This window comes from Pelobates fuscus, chromosome 5, assembly GCF_036172605.1.
Source record: "Pelobates fuscus isolate aPelFus1 chromosome 5, aPelFus1.pri, whole genome shotgun sequence".
Classification (NCBI taxonomy): Eukaryota; Metazoa; Chordata; class Amphibia; order Anura; family Pelobatidae; genus Pelobates; species Pelobates fuscus.
Window position 1 is genome coordinate 107,263,117 of NC_086321.1, and position 13,049 is coordinate 107,276,165.

Genomic DNA, 13,049 nt, shown 5'->3' on the forward strand with positions numbered 1-13,049 from the left:
ATGCCGTGGGAATTAGGGAGTTATCTACTTATTCATTCCTGTCATTACATTGACTGGCCAAGTAATTTACATTTTATATGAATGTATGTTACTTGATTGTTGTAAGTGTTGCAAATGCTTACAGGTGAATCCTGGCTATGTTTGTATACTTTTTATTTAAAATTGTTTACAATGTAAAATGTTTCTTCTTTCACTGGGTAAGTATATTAGTACTTAGGCAATACTGTGCTTCGGAACTTCGGCACTTCAGCACTTCGGAACTTCGGAACTTCGGAACTTTGGCACTTCGACACTTCGACACTTCGACACTTCGACACTTCGACACTTCGACACTTCGGAAATTCAGTAATTTTGGAACTTCGGGACCTCGGCAATTCGGCACTTCGGCAATTCGGCACTTCAGCAATTCGGACATTTGGAAGTGCCCGAATGTCCGAATTGCCCGAAATTCATCCGAATACATATTCGGATCGAAACGAATTGCACATGTCTAGAAGTTTGCAGTCCTGGTGATAAACCAACAGTTTAGCTGGGTATCCCCACCTGTAGTTTACTTGGTGTTCCTGTAGGGTGGATGTTAAGGGTTGCAGAGTCTTTCTGAACTGTAGTGTTGCAGCGGAGAGGTCTGCAAAAACGTAAATGTTGTTGTATAGTTCAGTCCTGCTTTTCTACATGCTTTCATGCTCTTTTCCTTGGCATGGAAAAAGTGTACTCTCTTGATAACATCTTTAGCAGCTGTCGGCGGTAAGTGCTTAGGCCTGCAGAGCCTATAAGCCTTGTTGACTAAGAGCATATCAGGATGGTCTGTCATCTGGAGAGTTAAGCTGGGAGATGCTGGAGTTGAAGGAGAGCTGTCTTGGGAACCTGCGTCGCCGCCATCTTGAGAGGCATGCAGGCCCTCAGGTGGCTCTTAGCGCTGAGGCTCTGGCCAAGAGAAAGGACGCCTTATCGGCTTTCAACGTTTTGTTTTTGTGTTTCTGGGACATCACAGTACGTTGTACCTTTGTTGTGTTGGGTTTGTACGCTATTTAGGCCGGTTATTTGCACCCCGTGTCGCCTACTCCTCGGGAGCTTCACAGACCCACGTCCATTCAGCTCGAGCTCCAAGCAACGCCCTATGCTTCTTTTTTAAAGGGACACTATAGTCACCAGAACAACTACAGCTTAATGTAGTTGTTCTTTGGAGTATAATCATTTACTGCTGGCATTTTCAGAGAAAAGGCAGTTTTTACATTGCCCCTGGGGATACCTCCTGTGGCTACTCCTCTGCACAGAGATGCTGAAATTTTCTCATAGACATGCATTGATTCCACCCTGTCTCGTCTTCCCTTCAAGCTATACATGTGAAACCATTTTTAAAATATTAAATCATTTTAAAAGTTTATAAAAACAATATTAAATCATTTAAAAACATATCCAAAAATATTACATTGAGTCCATACTCAGATGTACATTGTTTTTTCTCATCCCTTGTAATTTCTCCCCTATGTTGTTAAATATTGGCATATGCTGTTACTTTAACTTGTGTTTCAAAAAGCTTTGTTATCGTTTTATGACAATCTTCAACTGATTGCCTTTACCTTCCTTATCTTCTTTTGTTTTGTTTCTGTGAAACTTGTGTGTTACAACAACAAAAATTACAATTATAGCCAAAGATATACAAAGCTAGACCAGAGCCTTTTGGTTTGTTTTATTTTAATTTAACACACTGTGTAATAATATCAACTTTTTATTGGCATAGAAAACAAATACATTTTAATTAGCTTCAAAATATTCTCTATAACAGATTCAATAATATCTCATATTAGCAGACATGCTGGCTCAAAGAACGGGGGCTAAAAGTAACATTGCAAGCCCAAAGGGTTATATATAGTTTTACAAATCGCTCCATAATGATAGTGGAGATCCATGAAGCGTCACACCCATAAATTAAAGAAATGCTTAAGCAACTATTAACAAGCAAAAACCATGGCATGGCACCCAAACCACTTTATTGAGATAAACTTGTCAGGGTGCCTATATTGTCGTATTAAGGGAAAAGCTTTGTGATAGATTGACCCAGGGCCGGCACCACCATAAGGTAGTACAGGTTGCCACCATAGAGCCCACTGGCAAATGAGGTGCAGTATTTTGCTGACCGGAAGTGGGGAGTGCACAGCACAACACACCCCTCCATTCAGTCAGTCATTCCTGTGTAGCGTGGCTGGGGGGGACACAGAGAGAGACACAGTGGGGCTGGGAGGAGAAAGAGACAAATTACTGGGGGTGGGAAGAGATTGGGAAGGGAAGGGGCAAAAGAGACAGACAGGGGAAGAAAAAGACATAGAAGGGATGAGGAAGGGGGGAAAAAGATATACAAAAGGGACGAGGGAAGAAGCACACAGAGGAGATGGGGAGGGGTAGAAATAGAGGCACATTGGAGCTGGGAGAGAGGGGGGAACAAAATGCAGCTTTACCTGTGTAGCCAAAATTCCATGCACCAGCCCTGGGTTGACAATCCTCATTAACAGAGTTAAAACAATAACCTTTGAGTCTCAGTTTTCCAAAGAACTTAAACAAATCAATATGCGAATCAAAGCCATACACAGTTTTACTAGGGCAAAAAAGTCACAGTAAGTTCTTGGTCAGAAGGATTAAAAAATTAGTGCCTCTTGTATGTGCTGCATGTGTCCCTGATTCAAGGTTTCTGGGAACAGCTTCATTGTCAAGATGAGCACTGTGAAATTTAAACATCATATTCCTGTCTATCTGACTAAAATGTCCGTATTCAATATACATCTATTTTTATAGACTGTAGTATTCATAAAGTCATGGTAAATTGAATATACCATGAAAATAAGATGAAGGTCTGGTGGAAATTTGCAAGGGACTAAAATGTGCCATTGCATACCCAAAATAAGTCTACATAAGTACTAAAAAAAATGTAGAAAGCAATTCCAGCTCATTTTCATGAATTAAGACACAATATTGCTCAGCTTACAGGGACAATATAGTCACCATAACAACTTTAGCTTAACAAAACAGTTTACTTACATAGATCATGCCTCTGCAGTCTCACTGCTCAGTTCTCTGACATTTAACAGTTAAATCCCTTTGTTTATGCAGCCCAAGTCATGCCTCCCTTCATGTGACTTACATAGCATTTCTAAGTACTTCCTGTCTAAGGTTTGCACTTCCTTTATTGCAAATTCTATTCAATTTAGAATTTCTTATCTTATGCTCTGTTAATAGCTTGTTAGACCCCCCCCCCCCCCCAGGAGCCTCCTGTATGTAATTAAAGTTCCATTTACAGAGCCGAAGATACATTTTTGCAGAGTAAGTTGCATCTGATTGAAAATCAAACCATTTTGTTTCCATGCAGGATGTATCAGTTACAGCCATTAACTTCTAAATGGAAGAGAATTGAGTAGTAAAACTTCAGAGGCATGATCTATAAAAAAAACCAAAAAAAACTGCTTAATTAAAGGAACACGATAGTCACCTAAACAACTTTCGCTTTATGAAGCAGTTTTAGTGTATAGATCATGCCTCTCAGGTTTTACGGCTCAATTCTCTGCCATTTATGAGTTAAATTACTTTGTTTCTGTTTATGCAGCACTTGCCACACCACCCCTGGCTATGATTGACACAGCCTGCATGAAATAAAAACTGTGCATGTCACATGCAGGGATCTCTGACTAGGGTTCATAAACAAAGTAATTTAACTCCTAAATAGCAGATAATTGAGCAGTGAGACGGCAGAGGCATGTTCTATACACCAAAACTGCTTCATTAAGCTAAAGTTGTTTTGGTGGCTATAGTGTCCCTTTAAGCTAAAGTTGTTTTGATGACTATAGTGTCCCTTTAAATTCCAGGCCAGCAATGCAGTTCCTGTTGAAACCAGAGAGGGAGACAGACAGAAATCACTTTTAAAAAAAAGTGTTTTTAGATTTACACTTTGGATAGACTGACACCAAAAGGTCTCAATGAGGAATTGACTGTACACCTTTTCCCTAAGATTGATCCCTTTCTTCTTTCTGTGCTCCTTTGAATTAATTAGATAACTGGCATGTTGGGTATTTAACTATGCCCTGCTGATCCTGCCCTTGGCTTTAAAGGACAACTGTCACCTCAAAACATTTTTTTTTTTTTTTAATGTAATGACACTTTCAGCAAGTTTTTAACTGAAATAGATTTTATTTTTTTTTAAATGAAAAAATGTAAAAAGAAAAAAAAATAGAAAAACCCATCCCTTCATTTGGTATATGACATGGTAATTCAGCCATATACATACACCTTGGGTCAGACAGTGTTTGAAGGTGACAGTTAGTCTGGTGATGTCACTGTACGGTGCTGGGAGTGAAGCTGAGCAGACCATAAAGCGGGGGTATCAAACTCCTTTGTTTCAAATCGTCCACTGAAATAGGTATGGAGGGACAAATGGATAAAATGTATATACACACACACACACACAACCATAAACAAGAACAAAGCCGGCACAGAGAGCAACTTCACACGAGGGATTAATTTTTAATATATTGCTGATTTGGCAATATATCAAATAAAACAATTTTAATTGCACTTTTTTAAAATTCTTTATTTTTGCAGTGCTTATAGAATATTATAAATAGTCCTGCAATGCCCCAACAGTCAGGGCAGGCACATCAACAATAACAATAGTATAGACATGTGGCATTGTGAGAATACAGCACAAATTTTATGTTTTAGTATATTCAAGTTAGGGACATATGTCAAAAGTAAGTTCAGCTAAGTGAGATTAGTAAGATTTTCTAGACATAAACATTGCTGGCGTATAAACTAACAAATTAGGACATGCTTGACTACATGGTGTAGTGATAAAAGATTAATAAATCATGCTAGGATTTTGGCTTACTGCTGGGTTATCAAGCTATAGACATCAGTTAGATATGTAGAGAGTAGGCTATAAACTACCATAGCAAGCTAGTGTTACATGACTATATGAACCACTGGTTCTGGGAACTGCGCACGAATACCACTGTTTAGTTTAGTAATAAATGCTAAGTAAGGTGTAAAACAAGAGAAATGGAACAGGATATGTAATACAGAATGGGAATCGATGGTTACGGGCATCGGAGGGCACCAAAGTGTGAAGTTGTGGTGTCTAGAGAAAGACGGACATCTCAGCAAGTCAGGCCGAATGCCCTATGTGGAAAGTCCAGAGTCAGCCAAAGCACTTGTGTGGGAGAGCATAGAGGTTGACAAGAAGTGCGGCTAGACGAGACGGTTGCAGGGCAGGGACTCAGGAACCTTGTAGGGCCAAGTCCTTCTCCTGTCAAGGGTAAACAAAGGGATTTGGTGTTGCGTGCCGTTCCCAGTGGGAGATGCTCCGCTTCTGTGGACGATGCGAGAAAGCTATACCTGGAGGGACTCCCAGCTCAGGCAGGCATGTACAATAGTAGGAACTTGTGTTTGTGAGGGGTGCTGTGTGTGTGAGGGGTGCTGTGTTTACGAGGGGGCCTGTGTGAGGGGTGCTGTATGTGTTGGGAGTGCTGTGTTTGTGAGGGGTGCTGTGTGTGTGCGTGGGGTGCTGTGTGTGCGTGTGTGAGCTGTGCTCTATGAGTGTGAGGGGTGCTCTATGTGTGTGAGGGGTGCTCTATGTGCGTGTGGGGTGCTCTGTGTAAGGCATTCTGTATTTTTGAGGGGTGCTCTATGTGTATGAGGGGTGCTGTGGTTGTGTGAGGGGTGCTGTCTTTGCCAGGGGTCAGGTGTAAGGGTGCTGTATGCGTTGGGAGTGCTGTGTTTGTGAGGGGTGCTGTGTGTGTGCGCGTGTGTGAGCGGTGCTCTGAGTGGAAGGGGTGCTCTATGTACACTATGTGTCAACGTCAGCCGGCGGTGGAGACCTAATGGACGGCAATGGCCGCGCTAGCAATATGATTTCCCTATAGGAAAGCATCATGCAATGTTTTCCTATGGGGATGCCGGTGACACTGGATGTCCTCATGCATAGCGTGAGGTCATCCAGCATCAGTTAGGCGGCCAAAAGTAGAGTTAACCCATAAAGGTAATTATTGCAGTTAATAACTAATTAATTGAACTGGTCTGGATGCCTAAAGTGTCCCTTTAAGCAAAAGTTGTTTTGGTGACTATAGTTTCTAATAAATGTCTTTTTGGGCTATCCCCAGCATTGTGGAGAAATAGGGTAGGTACTGAAATTTCCTTTAATTCTTATTGCTACTACCCACACACACACACACACACACACACACACACACACACATATATATATATATATATATATATATATATATATATATATATATATATAATAATAACTGGCTTGCACTCATGGTTTCTTTGAAGTTAAAACGATTTCTTTATTGCAAATTCATAAAAACTCTGATCGACGTTTCAGCCCCCTTACGTACATACATACATGCATACACTTACTTTACACACACTGCTACACATGCGCACACACTATACACACACCCTTTATGTATATAAACAGCAATTCCTATTGTATTTAAAAGTCCAAGTTTATTTAGTCTATTCGTTTGGAAGGTGTATGTGTGTGTGTGTGTGTGTGGGGGGGGGAGGGGGGGGGATTCTGTGCCTTCAGGTGTCTGTGGTGTAAATCTTGCCCTCATCACAGTACCATTTTGATGAAACATGGAATAAAACATGGGATGCATAGCTATCACATACATCTACATGTTCCATTTCAAACAATGGAGCTAGGCACAGGTCTGGGGGAGGTATGCAATTCCTGTCTATTGTGTTACTTTAATTGCAATATGATGCATGATGGAGCTACCAGCATAGGACATGGTGGGGCAACGAAGAACAACATATATATGGGAACAACTGCACACCCTGGAAATATAACAGTTACAAAGACCTAATCCAAATTGCTCACTTAAATAGTATGGAACCCCATTACTGTATTTCTTTAGTAAACAGGCCCATCTCCACAGTGACTAAATGGGATACAATGTGTGTGTTGAAACACTACACATTAATACAATAGCACCCAGCTTGTAAAGTGTAACTAATTACATTCCTCTATTTGCTGTAATGTAACTATACTTTATCACTCTGCAATTGCATCACTGTTCCTACAATTGTTTTATTTATTTGCTAAACTAATTGCAAGTCACTTGAACAGAATTCAGTTTCATCTGTTTTGTTGATAGGTTGCTGGGTTACAAGACGGTATCATTGCATTATAGTTTCCGTAGCAACCTGAAAACTAAAGCATATTCCCCTGTAGCAGGCAAAGGAGTTCACTGGCTGTTTTTGACTATACCAGACAGAAAACGTTACTGCTTATGGGCAAAGCTATACCATGGAATGCAGAAGGTAAGGACTACTAAAGTAATTTTTTTTTGCATTTTTTTAATGTGTTTTTTTTTTTTTTTTTTTAAATGACAGTGTTTCATGCTACACAGTGTGGTAGAACTGCAAGCAGAAAACGAGTAATATAAAAACAATTAGTCACAACAAAAAGTCAGTTTGGGTTTGCAGTGCCCCTGTAACTGTGAGGGAGAGACTAGTTTGTAAGAGTGAATTACTGAAGTTTAAACCCAAAATAAATTGTTATTGCCTATTTCTGCTATAATTAAAGTACCCAGACTTCCTAAATTGCCCCTTTAGCTGTCTGCTAAACAGTACTTTTTGTCCATATATTTTATTTCAATTGAACAACAGTATATGTCTTCATGTTATAAAAAAAGTGGACATGGGCTAATCCCCTCCATGCTGCAATGTTATTATTGTTAGTCCACTAAGAAAGTTCCCCTTCTTAAGGGACATATTCACTAAATCGTTAAATAAAATATTTAGGCTAGCATAGCCAAGTTTGCAATAAACCTGACTTTGGGAATATTGTCTGCTTAGCTACTTAGTTTAAAGTTGTGGAATTTTATATTCCTTTCACCAAAATTCTTTGTTTTGTGAATAAACCCCAACATGCACCACCAGGGTAAATAAAATAAGCTAACCAAAGCAGATCTGTCAACTGAAAAGTTATACATTGGAAGTAAAAATATATATTTTTTTAAATTACACAACTCTTTCTGTAGCGATAATGAGAACCACCCCTGACCAGAAAGTGGCTCCACCAATCAGATACCTGTTTTTTTTTTTGTTTTGTTTTTTCAACTGATAAAAGGACATGACATGGATCGCCTTTGCACAGTTTTTGTTGGAGTTATAGGAGAGTAAATGAAGTGAGTAGCATAAATGCATGGCAAACCACGTGTCAACAATGCTTACAAATCAGGAGTATAACATTGAGGAACAAGTTAGCTGAAAGGGAAAACAGTGAATAACTGTAGAGGATTGCAAGTAGCTTAGTGTAAACTCCCAGCAGCCCTCCCCCAACAGGTTACAAATGGATGGATGCTTTACATGAGTTTATAGAAACAGAGTGACTTCTTGATAAGTGTGATCAACAGAAGTACTGCCGAGACACCATGCTAGAAATAGGTAGGTATTCTGATATTTCTGATATTAGCCGACTCCCTCTAGGGGTTGAACACAGTCCCACCATAGGTGCACCGGTAGTAGGCCCACTTTCCCATTCAAGTAGTGGTGTGCAGTCGGGCAAGCCCCGTATGGTCAGCAGAGGTCCCAAGTCCCCTTCTTGATTTGTGGTGCAATCTCACTACATGTGTCATGAGTCTCTGTCGACACGTCACTTGGGCCCAAGCATGGAAGGGGTCACTCTCCGTCACAAGTCCACTCACTCTGCATGTTGGGTCCCATGCGTGCCTTCAGCTGTAACCAGAAGGACTTGAAAAGCTTGTTGAGGTGTTGCAGGATATCATAAGTATCTCCTCCTGCATCGGGGGACCATGGCGTCTGCAGAGTAAAGGAGCCTCTGGGCCTGGGGAGTAGACCAGGATCACCCCCACTGGTCCAGATGGGGGAAGGAACGGGGTGCCCACTTGCAGCTCAAGGCGGGGCAGAGGTTGGCTACTTCTCCACTCACCCAGATTTACTAGACCGCCAAATCAGCTCACAGCACTTTGTCAGCGTGGACACCCGAAGACATCAGAACACGCGTAGGTTTCACCCCAATCGGTCCAGGAGCGCTTCATAGGCAGCTAGGATCATCAATCAAAGTGTAATCTGTAGCAAAGAATAGCGTAAGTGCCAGAGCTCACACATGTTGCGACTGTCTGGCTTGGCAGTCAGGCCCTGCCCCCAGACACCTGTATTTTGACTGAATGCGGTCTGTTCTTATGTTCCTTGTAAAAAGTCTGTGTGTCACTTGGAGGTGGTACAGCTGCAAAATCCAGTGCCTAGTAAAATACTTATTTTCTATACCTTTAATGCTATGGATATAACTGTACGTGACTATTTTTTTTATGGTATACCTATGGCAGGGGTGCACCTTCAATCCCACAGGCCTCAACAAAACTGAGCTCTATAGTACATAATGTCCAATAGTATCATCATCATTGTCCAATAACCTGTCACAAGTGCTTGCTTCAGAGCACAAAAAGCCCTTCGCCAGGGCAGAGAACCACAGCAGATAGGAAATGAGAAATAAAGAATCACAGATGAAAAGATACAATTAATTGACAGGATCAGTCAAAACTGATGGGAGCAGAATGTAAACTGATACTTGAATAGTAGGATAAACATTCTCTGTACATAGAGTTGAGCAGACTAGGAGCCTGATGGACACATTGGTGGTTATGTTCTGAGAATTTGCATTGTGAATGAGTAGGAGAATGATCTAGTAGAAGAGATGGGAAATCACATGGAGGATAAAAAAAGGTAACCAACAGAATGAAGGAACTGTTTTGATATAAAGAAGGAAAACAAGATAAGTTTAAAAGTGGATCTTATATGGAAGGAGGCAGTTTATGGAAAGTGAGTGTGTGTGTGTGTGTGTGTGTGTGTGTGTGTGTGTGTGTGTGTGTGTGTGTGTGTCAAAAATGGAAGGGAGTATGTGTGCTGATGTAGAGAGTCGAGTAAAATGATACATGAAGGGGATAATAATTTGATATAGTGCAGGAAGGATTGGGAAAACAAATGGGAGAGGCATGAACTTTTATGGTATACGTGGGAAGTGAAGCGGGAAGGAGGAAGGACTAATAAGATAGTAATAGACTAAATAACAACTACTTTGGTATTATTAGTTCTGTTGCTTGATTTCTGCATATCATTTAGCATTCAGGCTCGAAAATAAGTGCCACCACTTGTCTGAAAACTCAGATTATATATATGCATTTAATGTTTATGTTATACAAAATAAAGTAATTTTTCTGTGTGCCTATTGTATTTCAGAAAGAAATCAAAGTATGAAGTTTAAATGAAAGAAACGTTTTTTGAGCAATTACAGTTCTCTAAAGCTGAAAACAGAAAACAATGGAAAATACTTATTCTTGCAGTAACTTATGATAAATTGTTCAAAGTAAAAGGACATTTCAAACTGTAATATAAACACAGGAACAAAAAAAAAAAAAAAGAAAAACTGAGAAAAAAAACCCTGAAAATAGTCTAGTGCGGGTTTACACTTTTAATGTATTCAATGTCCAAAAGTGAATGCCAAAGTGAGAGTGTAAAGTTAGCTAATGCGCCAAGCAGTTTCTCATTTACACGTCATCAAAGAACCATTAGACCAGAGACGGCTATCCTAGCAAAAAGATCAACCTCAAAAAATATGTCCCAGGGTCAGCAAAACAGACCGGTTATTCCTCCAAGAAGGCTAGCATTTAAAGTGTGCTACATTTGTGGAAGAGAATTTGGGTCAAAATCTATTGCTATTCATGAGCCCAAGTGTCTTGAGAAATGGCAGACAGAAAATGAAAACTTACCAAAGCATTTGAGAAGACCAGTCCCAACTAAACCTCAGACTTCTACTGATGGGGCAGATACCGATGATAATGAAGCAGCCTGGCTTAGTTCCCAGGCACAACTTTTGCCCTGTGGGAACTGTGGTCGTACATTCCTTCCGGAACGACTCATTGTGCACCAAAAGGGTTGCAAACCAAACAGTAAGAACTTGGGCTCCTTAAACTCTACAGCTAGCAAGGCATTATCAAATTCCAAAACGATGACAGAATCTACAGCAACTAGTGAATCTTACAATGCCAAGAGCTCTCACAGCTCAATGCCAAAAACCTTAATTTGCTACATATGTGGAAGGGAGTTTGGCACTAAATCTCTCCCTATACACGAACCAAAATGTCTTGAGAAATGGAGAATGGAGAATGACAAGTTACCTAAAGGACAAAGGAGACCTATGCCTCAGAAGCCTCAGCTTGAAACCTCTAGAGGAAGAAGCCAAAAAGAGCAAAATGAAGCAGCGTGGCAGAGTTTTAAGGGCCAGCTATTAGTATGCTCTAATTGTGGTCGGTCATTTGCAAGTGACAGACTTGTAGTCCACCAGAGGAGCTGCAAGACTAAAGCCACAAGTTCAAATATCAAAAATTTAAGTACAAATAAACAAACACAAAATAAGGAAACCCTGGAAAACACGACAGATAAGGTAATAATCCAAGATAACTTCCTGGCTATCTGTGAATTAATTGGCATTCTACAAATGATCACTCACATGTTACGCAAACAAATTCTTTAATTTTTCAATATACATGGCCATTTGAGTGGTAATTTGCAAAGAAGTTTGTAGGGTATTGAGTAAAGAAAATTAAATATGTTTTTATTTAATTAAATATCCTGTGGTCTGGAACCAATAGTCTTACATTACTTCGTGTTTAAACAGAAATATTAACTGAGAGTTGTATAATGTTTTAAGAAATCATACTTGAGGCTTACAAAGGAAATTGTGATGGAAGCTGAGTTAGAGAATTTTCGAATTAGCTTTTTTGCCGTAAAATTTTGCATTCACTGGAATCCGTTATTTAGAAAGAAAAAGTCTAGAATAAATTATTATAAGATATAAGGTTTGGATGCAAAATTTAGAGACAACTTTAAATTGATAGCGTCTTTGCCTCCTTTGACCTAACATTAGTGGTCCCATGAAAGCAGTTGAGTCAGCAACCTTGAGATTCATGGCAGTCTAACAAATCCTCCAGTGCCTCAAAACCTATTTTTACCTGTTCCTCCCCTGGTATTTACATTATTATATTGTCATGCCTACAGTCAGTGCCAGACTGGGAATACAAAGCAGCCCTGGAAAAAATGTATGCCCTATAAGTTATTGTGCTACATATTGTGTGTGTGTGTGTGTATGTATGTATGTATGTATGTATGTATATGTATATATAATTCATATGTATTTATATATACGATATACATATTACATCATATAGTCATTGTGCAACATATTGTGTGTTGTGTTGTGTGTGTGTATGTATGTATATGTATATATGTCATATGTATATATATATATATATATATATATATATATGTATATGTTATATATATTACATTTATAATTGTTATGTTTCTTTTTTAATTCAAAATATTGGAAGGGTAAAAAAGTGAATTTATACAGTAACCATATTTATTCATGTAGGCAAAGACAATTTCACTGGCCCTGATACACAGGCTCACAGACAGACAATCTCACTGGCACACATAAGCTCCCTAACACAAACGCACAAGCAACACAAGCTTACTGATACACACAAATAGGCTCACTGACAGGCAATCTCACTAACTAGTAATAAGATCACTGTCACACTGGCAAGCTTACTGGTACACACACACACACACACACACACAGTTTGACACACAGATACAAGCTTACTACAGACAAACTCACTGTCACACACACACATGCTCACTACAGACAAGCTCACTAACACAGATACATTTGCTCACTGACACACTCATGTTCACTACAGACAAACTCACTGACACAAATTACATGCAACTCAAAGAAACCAGAAACAAGCTACAGGCCTTACAACTGCAACACACAGAAAGGTAATATAGAAAACTGAAGCTCCGAGATTACACACAAAGAAACAGAGTGGGAAGACTTCTGACAAGTAAGCTATGAGCAAGGCAAGCAGAAAAGCATAATTCCCTTTATAGAAGACCAGGACGGATTGAAAACAGTGGAAGTGTTTGTTATCTTCTATAGCTCTTTATATAATCTCCACTCT

General features: G+C 39.7%; 1 protein-coding gene across 1 annotated transcript in view; it reads left to right on the forward strand.

The window, feature by feature from the left end:
* Window positions 1–7,154: 7,154 nt before the first annotated feature.
* The window catches only part of LOC134612556 (zinc finger protein 474-like), a 41,366-nt gene continuing 35,471 nt past the window's right edge, over window positions 7,155–13,049 (forward strand). The window contains exons 1-2 of the mRNA XM_063456940.1: window positions 7,155–7,320; window positions 10,261–11,464. Of these exons, the coding sequence (XP_063313010.1) occupies window positions 10,496–11,464 (969 nt within the window). The 5' untranslated portion in view covers window positions 7,155–7,320; window positions 10,261–10,495. The remainder of the gene's footprint in view (window positions 7,321–10,260; window positions 11,465–13,049) is intronic.